Source organism: Tamandua tetradactyla, chromosome 26, assembly GCF_023851605.1.
Source record: "Tamandua tetradactyla isolate mTamTet1 chromosome 26, mTamTet1.pri, whole genome shotgun sequence".
NCBI lineage: Eukaryota > Metazoa > Chordata > Mammalia > Pilosa > Myrmecophagidae > Tamandua > Tamandua tetradactyla.
In genome coordinates this window covers 47,506,243-47,526,426 of record NC_135352.1, presented here as the reverse complement: position 1 = coordinate 47,526,426, position 20,184 = coordinate 47,506,243, and the positions used below count along the sequence as shown (strand labels likewise).

General features: G+C 40.1%; 1 protein-coding gene and 1 pseudogene across 3 annotated transcripts in view; both read right to left on the bottom strand.

Moving 5' to 3' along the window:
• The window catches only part of TMEM192 (transmembrane protein 192), a 29,689-nt gene that overhangs the window by 4,832 nt on the left and 4,673 nt on the right, over positions 1-20,184 (bottom strand). The window contains exons 2-5 of one of the 3 annotated variants that reach the window (XM_077144328.1): positions 19,230-19,376; positions 12,984-13,248; positions 8,930-9,064; positions 3,906-4,008 (exon numbers count right to left, since the gene is read on the bottom strand). In XM_077144328.1, the coding sequence (XP_077000443.1) occupies positions 3,906-4,008; positions 8,930-9,064; positions 12,984-13,248; positions 19,230-19,376 (650 nt within the window). The remainder of the gene's footprint in view (positions 1-3,905; positions 4,009-8,929; positions 9,065-12,983; positions 13,249-19,229; positions 19,377-20,184) is intronic. The other 2 variants (XM_077144329.1, XM_077144330.1) reach the window with 2 other exon arrangements.
• Positions 13,255-18,852, bottom strand: LOC143669589 (E3 ubiquitin-protein ligase rififylin pseudogene; annotated as a pseudogene).

Below are 20,184 nucleotides of genomic sequence, written 5' to 3'. Positions count from 1 at the left end.
GGGGAACGTGCGCCTGGTGGTACCAGAAGGGCTCCCTGTCCCACACACAGTGATATGGGGGCATGTGTGCCTGCTGGTACCCAAGGGGCTCCCTGTCCCATACGTAGGGATACAGGGGCACATGTGCCTGCTAGTACCCAAGGAATTCACTGTCCCAAAATTTGCCCTGAATCTAAAAGCTGTCAACGAACTCTCTACAGAAAGGGGGCAGTGTGCTGCCTAGGGCAGGGGACTGCTGGCTGTAGGAGTGCAGTGCCCAAGACCACAAGGAAACGGCTTCCTAGGGAGAGGGGATATTTGTGTCCATCTGAATGGGACCTACATGGGGTTACACACTTATACCCAAAAGGATACGACCTACATGGGGCCACACACTTACACCCAAAAGGAACATGGCAGAAGGGCCGGTACACTCAGTGTATGGCTCAACCCTAAGGAGTGTGTTCATGTGCACAGATCAACCCTTCAAAGACTGCTGAAGTGTTTTCTTCTTTTTTTTCTGTTCACTCCTGACCGTCAAGGAATCTCGGTGATATCCCTAGTTCAATACAAGCTTTAGAAAGAAATACCTCAGAGTCTAAATTCCAGAGACAACACATTAAAATAAAGTATATCAAAATGTCTGCATTTCAATACAAGATTATAAAACATACAAAGAAACAGGAAGTGATGGTCAAATGTTTCTAATGATTAAAGCATTAGAAACACATCAGTGACAAGGGTGAGATTATCTCCACGAAGATGTGACTCAATCAAGTGTGGGTATTAAAGTTGATTAGGTGGAGATGTGCTTCCACCCATTCCAGTTGGTCTTGAATAGTTGACTGGGATCCTATAAAAGAGAAGACTTTTGCAGAGAGTGCCTTCTGAGAACAAGAAAGCCACAGCAGAGCCAAGCAGAGCCACGAAGCCGAGAGAAGCAGAGAGTCCTCCAGGGACCTTTGGAGATTCTGAGAGAGCAGAGAAGGACAACAGAATGCCACAGAACCATGAAGCAGAGAGTCTACCAGCCAGTGACTCGGAGATGAAGGAAAACGCCTCGTGGGGAGCTGGAGAGGAAGCTAGCAGATGACACCATGTTCACCATGTGCCTTTCGAGATGAGAGAGAAACCCTGATCACATTTGCCATGTGCCCCTTCACTTGAAAGAGAAACCGTGAACTTCACTGGCCTTCTTGAATCAAGGTATCTTTCCCTTGATGCCTTAGATTGGACATTTCCATAGACTTGTTTTAATTGGGACATTTTCATGGCCTTAGAACTGTAAACTTGTAACTTTAATAATTAAATTCCCCCTTTTTAAAAGCCATTTCATTTCTGGTATAGAGTCACATCTCCATCTAAACAAAGGTCACACCTACACCTGGGCACACCACATTTCTGTTGCGATAATCTAATCAAAAGTTTACAATCTACAGGGTTGAATTAGGATTAAAAGAAATGGCTGCTCCCACAAGATTGGATCAGGATTAAAAACATGGCTTTTCTGGAGTACATAATACTTTCAAACCGGCACAAATGTTCTTTCCTTTCCTTTCCACCTGCAGACCTCCCTTTAGCATTTCTTGTCAAACAAGTCTAGTGGTGATTAAGTCCCTCAGCTTTGTTTCTCTGGGAATGTCATAATCCCTCCCTCACTTTTGAAAGACAGTTTTGCCAATACAGAATTCTTGGTTGGCAGATGTTCTTGCCTCTGTGGTTACTAATGAGAAATTGGCACTTAATATTATTGAAGCTCCTTTATATGGAACATGCTGCTTCTCTCTTGCAGCTCTCAGACATTTCTTAAATTTCTTGCACTGAATGTGATAACAAAAGTGAGTATCATTGTTTGTAGGAAATGTACATGGAAGTGTATGTGTTCAAAGAGTATGACAAGTGTAACCTGCTCTCAAATGTTCCAAAAATAGATTGAAAGACAGACAAAAAGATGACAGATGGATTAATAGAATGATGTAGAGAATGATAAGGCAAATGTGGCAAAATGCTAAAATCCGAGGATCTGGGTATCTGGGAGAGTGGAGGTATACTGGGGCTTACAGAGCCTTAAGAGGCCCTGGGTTTAAGCTTCAGGCACACTCACCTTTAGGAATCAGAAAGGGGAAGAAGAGTAAGCCAAAACACTGAAATAGGGGTGGCAGGTGAGATAAGAAGAAAAGCAGAAGAGTGCTGCATCTCAGAGCCCAGGGAAGGAAGAGCTTCAAGAAAAAGGCAGTGGTTAACTATGTCCAATGCCAGGGAGAGGGCACATATGATGACTGAGAGCCAGTCACACTGGATTGGACAAAGCTGAGGCCATTTGTAAATGTACTATGAGGTGGAGAAGGCTTCAACGAGGCAAACATGGGAACAGAGAGACCAATAAAGAGACTCTTGTACATATAGGTAGATGATGTTTTTTGGCTTGGCCCAGAGTTTTGGCATGGGGGTAAGCAGTGGCTGGATTTGGGACATATTCTGGAGATAGAAGTTGCTGAAGGATAACCTGGGTGTAGTAGGGTTGAGGTGAGGGAAGCAGGGTCAAGGGTGATGCCAGCTTACTGGACTGACCAACCATTGCCTGCCGGTGCCACGTTCAAAGACAGGGGTACTGGGTAGAAGGGCAGGGCTCTGTCTTAGACATGTTAAGCTGGTGATGCCTATTTCAATATTCAAGTGGAGATGTTGATAATTAATGAAGCAATCAGATATAAAAGTCTGGACCCTAGGGGAAAAGTCAGAGTAGAAGATAAAGATTTGGGAGTCATTAGCATATTAATGGGATTTATGTATATATTTTTAATTCTCACAGTTTATAAAAAACAAGTCAACTATTCCTAACTACAAGGTTCACAATGGAAAAATAGCAGTCCCCTGCCCCACTTCTTTCCATTCCCCTACTTCCTGGCATACACAACTTCCTACTTTCCCTGGGATTAATAACTGCCCCATTTTTTTGTTACAGGCACTGGGAATAGAACCTGGGTCTCCAGCATGGCTGGTGAGAACTCTGCCTGTTGAGCCACCGTGGTCTGCCTTACATTGCTTTTTTATTGCAACTTACTGAAATATATTCACACACCATACAAACCATTTTCAAAGTACACAATCACCAGTTCAGAGTATCATCACGTGGTTGTGCATACACCCCCAAGATCAATTTTAGAACATTTCATTACTCCAGAAAATAAACAAAAAGAAAACCCAGATCTTCTCATACCCCTAATACTCCTTGGTACTGACCACAGTATTAATGTGGTATACTTATGCCTGTTGATGAAAAAGTATTAAAACATTACTGTTAACAGTAGTCCACAGTTTGCAACAACTGCATTTTTCCATTGTTTTTTTTTTGGGAAGGTACATGGTCCAGGAATCGAACCAGGGTCTCCTGCATGGCAGGCGAGAATTCTACCACTGAACTACTCTTGCACCACCTACATTGCTTTTTATAATCATCTTATCCCCAAATTCTCCAACAGATATGGATGACATTTTAAATTCATGGATATTACCTAGGGAGAGTTGATGGATAGAAACAAGCAGAGGGCAAAGAGAGGCAGCCCTTTGGAATATTCTGACATTTAGAAGTTGTCAGAAGAGAAAGGGCCATCAAAGGAGAAAAACCAGGAGGGTGTGGTGTTATAGAAGCCTACTGGAAAAAAAAAGAAAGAGTGACTAATCTATACTGTCACAAGTTTCTGAGAGGCTGAGAAAGAGGGTAAGAAGTTACTCTTTCTTTCTGCCATGCACAGTGATTTAGACTTAGCTTTACCACAGGTGTAAGGCAGTTAACAAATCAGACATACGTATGCATGGTCATAAACTCCAAGCATTAGAACAATTTCTAGATTTCTAATGGAGGAAAAAAAAAAACCTTTTAATCTCTTTCTCCTGTCCTATTTTACTTCCACCCCAAACCTTACCTGAATCCAGTCTCTGAGGTAACACTGCTGGGGTAAGCGTAGATCTTTTCTTCTTCAAGTATATCAGGCTGTGGTTTGGCTTTATTAAATTTCTGAATTTTCACTAAAATAATAAAGTCAATTACTAGTCAGATTATCGGATTATGAAAAATTTTCTGTTTTCATTTATTTAAATTACATCAATGGCTATTCTTCTCAACAAGTAAATAAGGTTATCATTATTAGTGATAACAATACTTACCATTTATTGTGCACTTACGCACATGAGGTGCGGTTTAGGAAGTGTGACCTCACCTGGTTCTCACAACAACCCCGAATGGAGGCACCCTTCTTCTCCCTGCTGCATAGGAAGGAGCCCAGGGAAGGCAGCAGGTAGCTGAGGCCTCACCTAGGCAGCATGACCTCAACGCCTCCACCAACACAGCAAAAGAACTACTGGTTCAGGGAACAAGTACAGATAATAAAACCACATTCTAAAACAGTGTGGGAAGCCTCAGAACAGAAACTTGCATGAAGAGCTATAAGGCTAGAAAGGAGTCCACCAAAATTTTTAAAAGCTCCACATATGACTCTTATGTGCTGTCTCAGCTAAGAGCTAGTAACGTATGGCAACTAGGGTGAAGAAGCTAGAGCAGAAGTAGGGAAGAAAATATGAAAAATCTTAGATTTGAAGAGGGCTTTTTGGAAAGGACCAGGAAAGAAGCAGGTAATAAGATGCCAAACGAACAAAGTGAGGAAATATAGCTAAAAGCCCTTAACTTTTCAGGTAGTGATCAGAACGTTAGAAATGAGAAGTGTCTTAAGGTTTCAAATGAAACTTGGGCATAAAACTTGAAGTGCTGAAGCTTCCTGGAGAAGAAGTAACTATCCAAGGACTGAGCCCTGGTACCACCTCATAAAAGGTCAAGAAGGCTCAGCAAAGGAGAGCACCTGGGGAAGCCAGTGAGTAGGAGGGAAGCCAGGAAAGCAGAAAGTCCCAGAGCAAGTGAAAAACATGTTTCAAGAAGGAGGGAGTGATTCAATTGAGTCAAATGTGGCTCAACTATCGATTAAGATAAGGACTTAGAAATGACTATTATATGAGGGTTGCTAGTAAATCTGATGCAAGTTGTTTAAAATGGTGCCTTTTCAATAATAATTTCTAAAGAAATGAAGAAACATAGAACATATTCATCTCAGACAGAAGATTCTCAGTTTGGGGAACAGGAGATAATAGTTATTTGGTATTAAAGCAAAAGTTAGGAAGCAGAAATAAAAGTGCCCATCGTCTGACAATCTTTCAGACTCATCTTTGCAGTGTTTAAAATAAAGTAAATAGGATGCATTCAGCACTTTTCAGATCACAGATCAGGCAAAAGCACCAATGCAAAACACATGCAATAAGAATCTTCCACTTGTCCTTTCCATTCTAAGCAGGGAAAACATGTATGCTAGAACAGCAAAATACTAAAAAGACAGATGAGCTTGTTTGTTGTTTACATTCTCTTACAAGTTCTTACAACTGTAGGGCAGGTTTACTTCACCTGAAACAATGATAATTAGGTAAAATTTTCTTCAATAAAAAAATTGGCTTTTTAAAAATGATTTATTTGCTTATTTTCAAATGAATGGAGAACTAACCAAATTTAGTATCACAGAGCTGTTTTAAATTTATTTTCCTACTTTTCCCCAACAGAGGCATAAATGAAAATAAATGGTCAAGGAGAAGAGTCCATTTTAGCTCTAAAGATGAACTACTATAGAATTATTATATCAAAGAACCATGTCCTAAGAGCTACCAACATTACCAAAGCTATCTATCTTTTAAAATCTTTTAGTAAAGAAAATTAAGAAACCCAATCTTAAATTTTCTATTACACACTGAACAAAGCAACATCTGGCTCCGAGAAACTATTCCCTAAATGCTCTCCTGTCAGAGCCTATGGTATCTTTAAAGACACACTGTAATTTTAAAAGTAAGCATGTTACTGAGGATGTGGAGGAAAAAATAGCCACGTTTAAACCGTATAAAAAAATTCAGTATTTGCCAAAACTTGCACTAAGTAAATTTATAAAAACTAAAATAATTGTAAGACTTCCCTATGTAAATCATCATCTATTTATTTTGCAAATCTGGATTACCAAGTATCAGGTTTCCTTAAAGTAGGAAGCATATCAATTTGAGATTTAAAAAGACATTTTTAATGGAGTATTTTATTCAAATAAAAGATTTTAAAAATGTTAATGAAGATGAAATATGCTTTTAAGCCTCTGACTCTATAGCGTTAAATAATTATTTTAATATAAGAAATCATGGGACTAATAGAAATGCTATATACTAAGGGAAAATTATTTTTGTTTACATTTAGGTGTCATGTAACTAAACATATTTATGCCCAACTATAAAAATTAGTTCCTCTTATTGCACGGCTACAGAAAGGAACAAAGTTGTGAGGCGTGCAACGAGATGGATAAATCTTGAAAACATTAGGCTGCACAAAATAAGCCAGAAACTAAGGGACAAAGATTGTATGGTCTCTTTTAGAAAATATTTATAAGAAAATTAGGCCTAGATTCTAAAGTCTTACAGCAGTCACATTTCTTCCTGAGCTTTAAGTGTTATTTCTAAATTCCTAGATGTTGTGTTTTACATGTGTAACCTGGTATTTTTGGGTACCTGTGTGACACCTGAGACTCAGAATTAGAGTTCTACAGCTCTGAAAGTCAACATTACCCTGTACAGAAACTGTTAGAAAAGCTGAAAAAGAGATCAGATTTCAATTAGAGACAAGAACAAAGCTGATCTGGTTGGTACTAAGGTAAATTAGAATACAGGGTGAATAAAGGATGATATTGTCTGTATTTTTGAACTGAATTCATCTTCTTTGTGAAACCAAAGGAAGAGATTTAAATTTTGTCCAGAACTTAAATTTTCTTTAGCACACAATCCAACTTGACCTCTCTGGTCAGTTCATTTAAATAGCCTAAATCATGGAGCCTAGAACAAGGAATGAGACCTTGTAATTCTCTATAGCTTAATGTAATCCCTGATATACTCCAGAGTATGCTGGGAAGATAATTAAAAAGTATTGGCAAAGTCTTTTGAGTGACTTGAGAAAAAATATAAAACTATTAAACTTCCTCACTTGGGAAATTCCTGATACCCTCTCAAGCATTAAGGACTCCCAAGTCAATAGGCCAAGCCCTCAGTCTTGAAGTCTGTTCTTATAAAACTTATTTCTGTGACAGGGAAGCTAAGCCTACCTACAATTATGCCTAAGTCACCTCTAGAGGACATCTTTTGTTGCTCAGATGTGGCCTCTCTCTCTCTCTCTAAGCTCAACTCTGCAAGTAAAATCATTATCCTCCTTCCTACATGGGACGTGACATCCAGGGGTCAGAGTCTCCCTGGAAACATGGGAGATGACTCCTAAGGATGAGCCCAGCCCTGGTACCATGGGATCGACAATGCCATCCTGACCAAAAGGGAAAAACAAATAAACAAAATAAGATATGAGTGGCTAAAGATTTCAAATAGAGTTGAGAGGTTATTCTGGAGATTACTCTTATGCAAACTTCTGCTAGAAATTATAAATTGCCATGTGTGCTGGTTTGAAAGGATGTATGTACCCTAGAAAAGCCATGTTTTAATCAAAATCCCATTTTGTAAAGGCAGAATAATCCCTATTCAATACTGTATGTTTGAATCTGTAATTAGGTCATCTCCCTGGAGATGTAACCCAATCAAGAGTGGTTGTTAAGCTGGATTAGGGGAGATGTGTCTCCACCCACTTGGGTAGGTCTTGATTGGTTTACTAGAATCCTATAAAAGAGGAAACATTTGGAGAATAGGAGATTCAGAGAGAACAGAGCAGAACGACATAGCTATGAGAAGCAGAGAGCCCACAAGCCAGTGACCTTTGTACATGAAGAAGGAAAACACCTCCTGGGAAGCTTCATGAAACAGGAAGCCAGGTGAGAAAGTTAGCAGGTGATGCCTTGCTCACCATGTGCCCTTCCAGCTGAGAGAGAAACTGTGACTGTGTTCACCAGGTACCTTCTCAATTGAGAGAAACCCTGGACTTCATTGGCCTTCTTGAACCAAGGTATCTTTCCCTGGATGCCTCTGATGGGACATTTCTATAGACTTGCTGTAATTGGGACATTTTCTCGGCCTTAGAACTGTAAACTAGCAACTTATTAAATCCCCCCTTTTAAAAAGCCATTCTGTTTCTGGTATATTGCATTCCAGCAGCTAGCAAACTAGAACACCATGGTATGCCAAGGCACAACAAAGAGTATTCCTGAAAACCCTAAAGAACACCCAGGGCTCTATCTGAGGCACAAAAGTTTCACTCACTAAGTTTATTTTTCAAAAACTTAAAACCTCCAGATCATTCCTTTGCAAGATAAGCCCTGAAACCCAAACACATTAATCTCTCCAAGAACATCTGTCAGTCTCATCCCACTACCCCATAAATGTCCACACCCCTTTTCAACATGAAGAAGTTAGAATGGTCATTGTCCAAATATACCTGAAGATTGAGAGAGAGAGAGAGAGAGAGAGACTAACTTTCAGACAGCTCTAAACTTAGGAAGAAGTGGGTTTACCCCTGAGAGAGAGAGACTAACTTTCAGACAGCTCTAAACTTAGGAAGAAGTGGGTTTACCCCTAAGTAAATCTGGGCTAAATACAAGCTTTTTACTTATTTTTTACTTACTATTAATTTCATTCTTTATTTTAAATGCCAGACTTATAGTCTGAGCAGCCTTTGGGGAAACAAAACGATTTGTTCTGTTTTGTTTTTGCAAAAGGTCTTCATTTGAGTTAATAATAATTTGTTGATTACATAAATTTTGATATGTGAATCTGGCTGAATCTTTCTGTTGGTCTGAAATTAAAGAAGTCTGGTTGGTCAGCAGTGAGACATCCAGGTGACAAATGGGCTCTCAGCACTTCCTCTTTCTTAGCATTGTGGGCTCTACTGCAAGTTGGAGGAAACAAACAGAAGTCTTCACAAGTACAGTCTAGCTGTAATCCTCACCTGTGTAAATAAGCAGACACAGCAGGGAACAAAACAGTTCCAAGGCCAGGGTGGCCAGCAGGAGCTCGAGGTACAGTTCACTGGGCTCTGGGAAGGAGTGCTGAATGCACAGAAGGAGCAGCAGCACTGTGTTGCCTGGCAAGGAGAAGCCAACACCACATCAGCCAGCACCTAGCACCAACTCCACCAGCCCAGACACGCACCCAACCCCTCATACTGCAGTGAAGGAAGTTCAAGGAAAAAACATACAACCTGCTAGACTTCTGCGGAAACAAACCAAAAACTGCATCTAAGAAACAGGGATGCCTCATAATCAAATATTAAACAATGCGGACTTTCTTAAAAAGGAGTGATTTTTTTTTCTTTTGCTTTGTAGAATTATTAACAATGGCACTCCTGTGGGTCCCCTGTGCATTTAAAAAATGCTGTTTTTAGAGGCCGTCAGGACACTGCTCCTAGGGGCCTGCAGGTGCATGGGGAGCCACAGTAGGACTGCACAGCAGGTACCAGTGCTGCAGTGAGGCAGAAAATGAAAACCTAGTGGATGTTACCTAACCTTGCTGCACCTTGACTTCCTCATCTGCAAAGTGGGGATATTAACAAGAACACCTTCCTCTCTGGGCGGCTGTAAGATTCAAATCAATCAGTAGGTAAGAAACACTAACCATGCTGCCCGGCACGTAAGCCTCAAGAGGTATTAGCTTTATTTTCCATAGTCAGCAGGTTCATTAGTTAATTTTAACCTCATTTTGTTCCTTTATTCTAAAAGACATCAAAGAATATTTAGGAGCATAAGGGACTCAAATAGTATCATTTATCTAAGTCTTATCATGGAAGAGAATGCTTATTTGGTTTACCTTCTATTTCTCAGTACAATAGGAAAGATTGTGAGCCAAAAACCCACGCTTAAATGATCTACCAAAAGACTCTAAACAAAGTTATGCTCTTACAAGCCCTGACCTCTCATCCAGATATGAATGTCCAATAATTTAGAATTTGGACAGTTTCTTTGTAAGTTAGTTTTGTGAAAAAGAAAGTTTTACAATATATAAAACCTCTGCACAGAAAGTGAACAGTTTTCCATGGGTCCCCATGTTCTGCATAATAGGCCAGTCACTCTGGTAGGTTGTATCCGGGAGTTGTAAGCACATGGAGCTTGCGGTCTGGCAGGACAGGCAACTCAAGTAAAACACTCCCTAAAATTTAAGTGTTATGGCATCCCGACCACCCACTATGGGGTCTCAGTTCAGACGCCCAGGCCCTCACCTCCAGTGCTCTGAAGGGGCCTCCTTCTCAGTTTGGTTCCAATCAAATGCACTTTTCAGCTATGGCCATTGTGAGCGTTTCAAATCTCACAAGTCTCCACAAGCCCCTTTCCCTCCACCGGCTGCCTCCTGTCCAAACTTCCTGGTTGACCTCTGCAGCCAGCCTCCCCTTTTATGTACCCCCTTTCTCACTTCCTGTAGGACAACAATGATTTATAACCACAGACATAAGCCTAAATGTTTTTTCTGCTTTATTCCATTTGACATTTTAAAAAAGATTTTCAGAGTTAATGGAAAACTCATTATTCAAAGAACATCTGGAAGAATCATTCCCAAGGGCTGGTAATGTGATAAGGAGCATAAGGGCAGGGCAGCCTGTGCTACAGCCATGTGCTGAGATCCCAGCCCGTTCCCTCCCCCACCAACCTGAGGGAGTGACAGCTGTCACACAGGGCTCTGGGAGGCAGAAATGAACTCACAGTGCCCAAGCAGGCACTCAGCAAGCAGGAGGCAGCATTATTATTACAGTATTATAACAAGAACTCTGATTTATGGGAACCATCGCAGCTCCTGGCACATGCCCTATTGTCCCTGCTCCAAACAGCATGAGGTGGCCATGCAGCCTGCTCCACTGAGGGAGAGACCCAGCGACCCCACCTCACGTGGAACTCTGGCAGCTGTTGGAGGGGCGGGGAAGGGAGGCCCACCATCCCCGCCTGTGTCCAGCAGTAGCAGCACAGGCGTGAGTGGGACTCTGGCAGCTGGGGGGGGGGGGGGTGCCGTGGACCCAGCATCCCCGCCTGTCTGCGTCCAGTGGCAGGAGCACAGGCTTCAGTGGGACTTTGGTAGCTGGGGGGCAATGGGACATGAGAGCTGAGCGTATGGAAGACCCAATCGCTTATGACAGGGGTCCTAGAATCCACACGGAAACTGCTCCTGTCAAGAAGCATCTCTTTCAGAATGCGCTTTCTGGATAGTCCCCCACACCTCACTTCTGAAGGTTCTCCATTTAGGGTTCGTCCTCTCAAGCCGCAGCAGGGAATGCTGCTATCTACCCACCTCGCAGATTGAAAATGACTGCTTTCCAGTGAAGGGCCACGTTTTCATTTCAGTGGGGAAAAGACCTAAACATGCAGTTTACTAGTTAAAGATACGTGGTACAGTTCAAAATGTATTTGGATCTAAGGAGGCAAAGCAGGTAGATGGCTAAGTATTTTTGACATATTTGGGAGGAAAGCAAAGCCTCTTCTCTTGTTTCCACACAGACACAAAATAATAAAATGAAAAATTAATTTTTCTCTCCTCTAGTGAATAATGAAAAGCAGGAGGGCAAAGTTAACCAAAATTTGCAGTATTAATACATGTGATAGAGAATGAAGAACAGTTATTCTCTTCTGATGAGTCAGAGGTACCGTATCCCCATAGATTCCACCTTATCTTTAAATAAGAAAAAAAGTACTCAAAGAAAATAGAAACAAGTTAGATACCTGCCCCACTCTTATGGTTCTCTGGGTCCTTACATGAGCAACACAGAAGGGATGTCACTCGTGACTGAATAAGGGCCCAGACCCCACATCACGACTAAGGGCCTCAAGTTTAAGAAGAATTTGAAGTCAAAAGAAAGGTAAAGATCAGACAATCCTTCTGCAGGGCCTCATAAACACTTTTTCCAAACCATCACTTGAGAAACTGAACATTATTTTGGTCACAGAGCACAGATGTTCTGTTCAAAACGATTTCTGCTTTTATTTTGGGGGAGGATTACTGTGACATATTCTGGCCCAAAGCAAGAAGTAACTGATTAGGCCAGTTAGGCAGTAACTGGTCTTCCTTTCCAGATCAGTTAAGATCTCTTGTCTCTACAAAATGACTTGGCCTTGTTCCTCTCTCTACTACAGCAGGACTCTTTGGCTTCCACTGAGATTTCACTGAGTGGATGAACTTGCAGCTTGCCCTATTTAAAAATTCACTTAATAGAACAGAGAAGAAAAATAGCGATTAAATTCTATATAGCTACTGCTCATTTTCTCTAGAGAAAACATAATATCTAATCTTTATTCAAAAATTTTAAAGACTTAGTCTGGACTCAAATTGAAAAAAAGAGTCTTTTAAAAAGGTATAAACTTTTGACACTAAGTCAAAACACCTAAAGAAATTCAATTTAATTCCATTCAGCCTTTAAAGCATAATGTCTGCAACAGAAAAGAAAAGCAACAATAATGAAAGGCATTCATGCATTCTAAGTCTTCTGATCTGACCTTCATAAATTAGGATCTGTATATTTTTCAAGTTTTCCTCTTTGGATAATATATCTTACTGCATAACACTCTCTCTTTTCTAGGAATTTACCCTGCAGATAAACTTCACCAAATTTACCATCACAATCTCCTATTATAAGAAAAGCCCTGATTTCAATTAAAAAAAATAAAATTCTCTTCTCTTACCCACAGAAATATCAAACAACAACAGCATTTACATCTCTTCTTGAGATGAATAAACCTATTGGTAATAGAAGTTGAGAAAATTCTACATTTCACATAGAGAAACATGAGCACCACGTTCATAACTGAAATTTCCAGATTTCAAATGAAAATTTAAGACTACAGATATCATAAGGCAAGTTTCAAGACACTAATGTGACCCAGTTTTTAGTGGCCACAACAGACATTGCTTTCACAAACTTGAAAGAACATATTTGATTATAAACACAGACTTCACATTTTCTTTCTGCTGCCATTTTTGCCACTTGAGCAAGCCAGAGAAAAGCCAAGAGAGATAACTGGGCTTACCAGAGGAGTGTATCATGAGTGCAAGTCTTTTAAGATGCCTTGTGGAGCGGTAGATCATGATATAGCCTCGATTTCTTACTTTGCTGTGGTGATACTGGATATAGCGTTCAAGAAGTAAATGCAGGATCCACAAAATAATTTTTCCAAGGATTATAACAGTCTGAACTTTCAACGGGTTGGTGTAGTTTCCTGGACACTTGTCCGCATTGGGATTAGGGTAAGAACAAAGTACACCTGTTAAAAATGCTAAAATAACAAACACAACCTGGTAGAAAGGAAAGCAACAGGATTAATACTCACCATAGGCAATTAGGAAACAATCACATCCCAGCACATACTCTTATATTCATGACTTTATCTATCTTGCTTAAAAGTTTCCTACCATTTTTATAAACTTCTCTTAGATTCTAAAATTTTGCAGCTAGTTTGGAAAACAGACAAAAATCACAAATAAAAATATTAAATTACCTCAAATCTCATATAACAGAAATGATCATTTAATGTTAAATGTAGCTTCCTGCCTACCTTTTTTTTATTTAAAAGAATGAGTGATAAAAATCATGTTTTAAGGTCATCCTGGAGGTTATTCTTACGCATTAAATAGATATCACCTTGTTAGTTAAGATGTAATGGAGGCTGGAGGGAACTGCCTGAAAATGTAGAGCTGTGTTCCAGTAGCCATGTTTCTTGAAGATGATTGTATAATGATATAGCTTTCGCAATGTGACTGTGTGATTGTGAAAACCTTGTGCCTGACATTCCTTTTACCTACCTTATCGACAGACAAGTAAAACATAAAGAATAAAAATAAATAATAGGGGGAACAAATGTTAAAATAAATTTAGTAGATTGAAATGCTAGTGATCAATGAAAGGGAGGGGTAAGGGGTATGGTATGCAGTATGAATTTTTTTGTTTTATTTCTTTTCCTGAATTGATGCAAATGTTCTAAGAAATGATCATGATGATGAATATACCACTATGTGATAATATTGTGAATTACTAATTATATATGTAGAATGGAATGATCATATGTTAAAAATATTTGTGTTTGTTTGCTGTTACATTTTTAAAAAATTTAAAAATTAAAAAAATCAGGTTTTAAAAAAAGTTTATAATTTCAGTTTTAAGAGAAGAAAAATCATCCAACTAGATTGACAGAAATGTAAAAGACTGGTGCCAGACTACCAGCAAACAGACATTCTTTTATATTGCTGACTAAAATCGGAATTGCTTTTGGAAAATAATTGGAAACATCTTAATAACAAAATCCTCTTCTAAGGACTCTGTCACAAGTATAAGCATCAGTACCTAGGACAAAAGGCTATAAATATTTACCACAGTATTAATTTCTTTTTTATTAGTAGTTGTAGTTGTAGTTTTACAGAAAAATCATGCAGAAAATACAGACTTCCCATATACTCCACCTCACACATATTTTCCCTATGAGTGAAGTTTACATTAGTGTGAAATCCTTGCTACAACTGAAGAAACAATATTATTACAATTTTACCATTAACAATAGTCATAGTTTACCATTTTTGTTGTATGGTCCTATGGTTTAAAATGTTTTTTAAATTCTAGCAATATATATACAACTTAAAATGTCCCTCTTTATTCACACGTAAATATGTAATTCAGTGGTGTTAATTACTTTGTCAATATTATGTAACCATTACCACCACCCACAATCAAAAATTCTCCATCACTGCAAACAGAAACTCTGTACCAACCACAGCATTTTTTACATCTGCCAAAGCTGCAAGTGTCCAAGTATGTGTGTCCATACAGTATGCAATACTTAAAAAAATTATGATACATCTGCCCATATTACAGGCCATTAGGCAGTAATAAGAAGAATGGACTATGCCCTCTCATTGGTCTGGATGGATGTCTGCCATACATGGAGATTAAAAGAAGTAAATTGTAGGGCAATGGTCCTCAAAGCATGACTTTCAGACCTGAAAACTTCTAGAAATGCAAATTCTCAGCCCCATGCAAATCTTTGGGGTAGGTCCAGCAATCTGTATTTTAGCAAGTCTGTCAGCTGAATCTGGCACATGCCGAAGTTTGAGAAACACTGCTGTAGAGTAATATCCTATTAACCAATTTTGGGGTGTGTGTGTGGATATCTGAGGGAAATCCCTTTATATAGTGCTAATTTCCTTGTGTACATTTGTATGAACTTAATGAAAGGCACTGAGATACAACAAACTCACCCTATTTATTAGCTCAGGGAGAAGGGCTGAAGTAGAGAAAAGGAAAGACTATCATCTTATTTTTGTACAGTTTCATCACGTTTTACTTGTTATAAGAAGGAAGTATCATTTCTTAATTTAAAAAATTAAAAAAGAAAAAATTTAAAAAGCTGTCATAAGCCTTCAAGCACTAAATAGCAAGGAATATTAGCATACAATAAATCTATTAAAAAGAAAAGTGATTTGTGTCGAGTAGTAATATTTGCTATTTGTGAAGAGGAGTACTGATACAAGATGTATCACCATAAAGCAAAAAGCTGAAAAGTCAACATAGTCCCTGTATGTGATACAGATTCACTGAACTCAAGAGATCCATTTTATATAAAGCAGCATATAATGACATTAGTGTCCCTGTTCCTTAATACTTAAGATTTTTCAGTCCTACAATTAGGGCAGTCAATTCTATGTATGAAAGGCACGCAATTCAACATAAGTAAATTTTTAAAAGTGGTATGTGTTGGAAGGAAAGAAGTGTATGTTTCTATATACATAAAGAAATTGTATACAAAGAACTTCATCCTATAGTGCCTGGGATTGCAAGAAAAATGGAGGAAACAATAAGCAGGCTTGAAGCAGAGCCACTGTTAAGGCCTACAGCAAGGAAAATCCCCAGATTTTACTGTCATACAGACATCGGGTTCGAACACTGCATGTACTGCTCTGCTGCAACCTGCTCTTCTGCTTAACATTATTTCCTCCATGTGGATACATTTCTTAACCTTATTTCTTCTGTGTGGATGAATATCTATGACAACATATGTATATTTCTCTGCATCTTTTCTGCTGCTAACTAAAAAAAGTAACGCAGCACATTGCAAAAAAATTTCAAAACATACAAAAGGTAAACAGGAAAATCATTGTCAATTCCACTGAAATGTTCAGTCTTCTACCTCAGCAGCAACCAGTGTTAACAGGGGCTCCTGAACACTTCTGGATATATTCTATTATATACAGAAATGTATGTACACATCAGCCCTGACAATTCCCTTTCAAAACTACAAATAGGAACATACCATGCACACTGCTGTAGACCTGATTTGTTTTCACTTGACAATGTAATTGTGAAGACTGTTCTATGTTAATATATATACATATACCCCATTTCTTTTTTATAAAATTTTTAATTTTGGTTCCAAGTGCCTACCCATGCAAAAAAATTTTTTTTTACTTCTGGGTGTCATTTTACTTTTACTTTTCTTTTTTTTTTTGGAACTCCCAATTTTTATTTGGTATTACAATAAAAAAGATATAAAAACAAAAACATTAGGACTGTTTGACACTTTTTTCCATATATAGAAACCTTCACTAAAAGTTTTAAGGCAAGTTATTTCTCCAAAATGAGTGAATGACATCAGTTCTAATTTCTATGGAGGTTCAAAACCAGTCATCGGGCCTTTATTTTCAATTCATGACTAGGAGGGAATGTGGGGAGTAAGGTAGGAGAAGCAAGGCTGACTCAGCAGAGAAAGCAACTTTGGAGGAGGCAGAGAGCTAGCTTCTGCCCTGAGGTTTTGCTAGATCCTAGCTGAGTTGAGACCTGTTTCACAGTGAAATTGAGGAGCAGTTGAATGAACAGCCCTTTGCAAAGCTGGCAGGTGTTGAAACTATAGTATTTACTGTCCAGAAGAAAGGTGAAAACATGATGTCTTAATGAGGAATCTGGATTCTCCCAACTTCTACAAAGGATGTGGTCCAGAATCAAACCATCTGAAACTTGGTATAATGCCGAGGTAAGTGGACCAGCATTCAGCTGATGAACTACTTCCTGAAATTATTTCATTTCCCCAAAGGGAGTTAATTGTTGATGATGGACAGGAAGCATAAGTATGTCTGAACTAGTATAATAGGTGCCCTTAGTAGGGGGTTCCCACTGCCTCCCAAAGTCATTATTGGTTCCTCTAATCCAGTTGGTCACAGAGCAGGCTCTACCAAGACCCTCCGATGTTAAGGGTTTGTACAGTTCTTTCACTGGTAATGGGAGCACACACAGCTCTTCTGACAGCATGTTTTGCACTTGGCTAAGCTTCTTCAATGGGTTTCCTTAAGCCTTCTGTTGTCCAATGGCTTGAGCCCCACATGGGCTCGAGAACATCACTTACTCACACAGAAGGTCCTCCTTAAAGGGCCTAGAGAATGCTTCTTCATGACCTGCCCCCACATGTAGGCAGAGAAAGGAAATGGGAGTAGTGACCTCCCACCAAGCTAGGGGATCAAGGTTTCTGGTGGCCTGTTCAATGACAGAACCCACCCTAGTACAGTACCTTGACACCTCTCAGATGCTCTGTCTTATAGGTTTGGTCTCCATGAAGTCTGGCTAGAGAAGAGCAACGCCCTATGCCCAAGTCTCTAGGTCTTCAATATAAAGTGAGCAAGTCCATACTTCAGAAACTCCACAGGAAAAGGGGGGACTTCAACCCAGGGGAAGTAGATTAAGACTCCCGACTGTTAAGCAGAAAGCCACTGCCGCCCCCCCAAAACATTCCTCTTCATCATAAAATAAAATTAATAATGGTGAGAATCAGGCCGCAGAAGAGGAAGCAGCTGGAGTTTTCCAGCAATGGAGCCAGATCCTCTGTTGGCTCCTAAAGTCTGGTCAGGAGACTGATAGTTTCCAATCCCAGCACTTAAGGAAGCAACTCTTCCAAGTTCTTCTTGACCCTTGTGTCACTTTCTCCATCAGTGTCCACTTTTCACAGCAGCCCTTGGAACTGACGAGGCTATGAACCAGGATCTCTTTCAGTTGCCACACAGTCAGTGTTTCAGTGTCTTTCAGGTTGGTCAGGTCAGACACAGAAGGCCTCTGCTCTGGCAGGAAGCTAACCTCTGGGTAGGTGGACTGAGTGAGCCTCATTCTCAGCGAGTGTACTGGCTGTACACTCCAGGTAGATGGGCACTTCTTGGTCTTGAGATACAAAAAGGCACTGGCCTGCTTTTTTACCCTGAGGTTGGGCTGGGCCAATAGAGGTGGTTTCTATAGGTGAAGAAGAGAGATGGGTGGGTAGGAGATGCTGTGCTGGTGTGAGGCTGGGTCAGGAAGGCCTGCTGCTCAGGCAAGTCCAAGGACAAGATGGGGGCACCAGTCCTGCCCTCCTCGGAGATGAGACTGCTGGCCAAGCACCAAGAACACCAGCTCCTCCTTCTTTCTTTCAGTAGAGCTGTCATGGAGGCTGAGATACTCCCTCAGGTCCTTCACCTTTTCATGAGCTCCTCCCGCTCAAAAGGCTCAGAGTCACTGGCAGAGAAAGCAGAGGCAGGCCCAGTCCCCACTTGTCTTGAACAGGTCATGCAAAAATCTTTCGTAGTCCAAACAGGTCTGCTGCTGTGAGCCCTGTACTTTAGTGACTAAGTGTCTGAGTGTCTCTAGGTCTTAGATTTTCCATCTTCCTGGTTGTCTTCACAACGCAGGCCCCACAGGCCTTGCAACCTATCTCAGAGCCTGTCATGGCAGGGAAGGAGTTGGACCCAGGGTTCGAAGAGACTTGTGTCCTGGTCCCTGGGGCAGAGGGGCCTCTTCACACTGTCCACCTAAAGAACCAGTCACAGCAGGCTCCCACATGAAAAAATCTGACAGGGAGGGGCCACCCCAGGCAGGTGGGCTCCAGGCTCCACCATGGCTGCATCTCCTGAGCTAAGAGACCCTGGCGGGGGCAACATAGCACCCCCACAGGTGGCCCTGGGAAGTCAGCCCCCTACCCCATTTCTTTTTAACAGCTGCACAGCATCCCTCTATATGGGACTACAAAGTGTTCTCTTGATGGGAGGCAGTTTGCAGTCTTTTGACATTACAGACAATATCACTATTACAACAACATCCTTATGTGCCTACCAATGTATTTACGATAAATTCTTTGAAGTAGAGATATTGGTTAAAAAAAAGTATGTACATTTTAAATGGTGACTGAGACAGCCACAGGGCCCCCTGAAGAGCTTCAATCTTTTTTAAGAACATCACCTCTGGATGGGTTATTTTTTCTCCTGAGTCAACTTACATGTATGAACAAGAGAAGATTTGCTATGATGACTGTAGGAAGAGGCTGGAATCTGGGTCTAAAATGAGCATGTAATGTGTGATGTGGGAGAAGCTGGGCATCCAGAAGGGGGTCATCTTCGATACTTTGGGTGAGATCCAAGGAACCCTGGGTTGCAGAAAAAAAGAAGCAAACTATACTTACTAGTTTCTAGATTATGTTCCTAAGACAAATCTACTAAACTATAAAGCTTTAAAACCATTAGACAAATTAGAAGCAGGAGAACACAATCCCTACCTAAAGCCAATAGAAAACAAAAATAAAAACCCATAAAACTCTAGAAACTCTAGAATACTTGTGAAAACAAGTATTAAAACAGGTGGAAGATAATAATTCAGATAACTGAATTATCTCCTATACTTCACAAACAAGTAAAACACGATGAGTCAAAGTAAGTCATTTGCCCTCAAAATTTAGCTATTGATTTTTTTAAAGTACATTGTTGATGAAATGCTGCATATGGCTGCAGTTCTTAAACAATGTCTTGGGTGTTCTACAGAATTTTGAAAAGTTAGTGGATGCTTTAAGAGTGCTTTAAACAAACTTTCAGCACTAAGAAAAACAGATCACCCCAATGGGTCCTCGAGGAGACACTTGTTTGTAGATACAGATCCTCACTGGAAACAACTAGTTGTGATGTCTCTGAGGAAGTCGATGGAGGTTGAGTACCTGTGGGCTCAAGTTGTCTTGACATACAAATGAGCCACAAAGCTCTCTCAATTTCATACTTTCACCGAGTATTTTCTGTATAAGGCACTATACCCGAGATAAAAGAATGAAAGACACAGTCACTGTCTAAAAGGAAATTGTATCTTCATCAGGGAGGTTAGGGATAAAGATAAGGACTAAGCAACAAAAGAAGACAGACTAGAATATAATGCAGGGCATGCCACAGGGAAGTACATAATGAATAAGG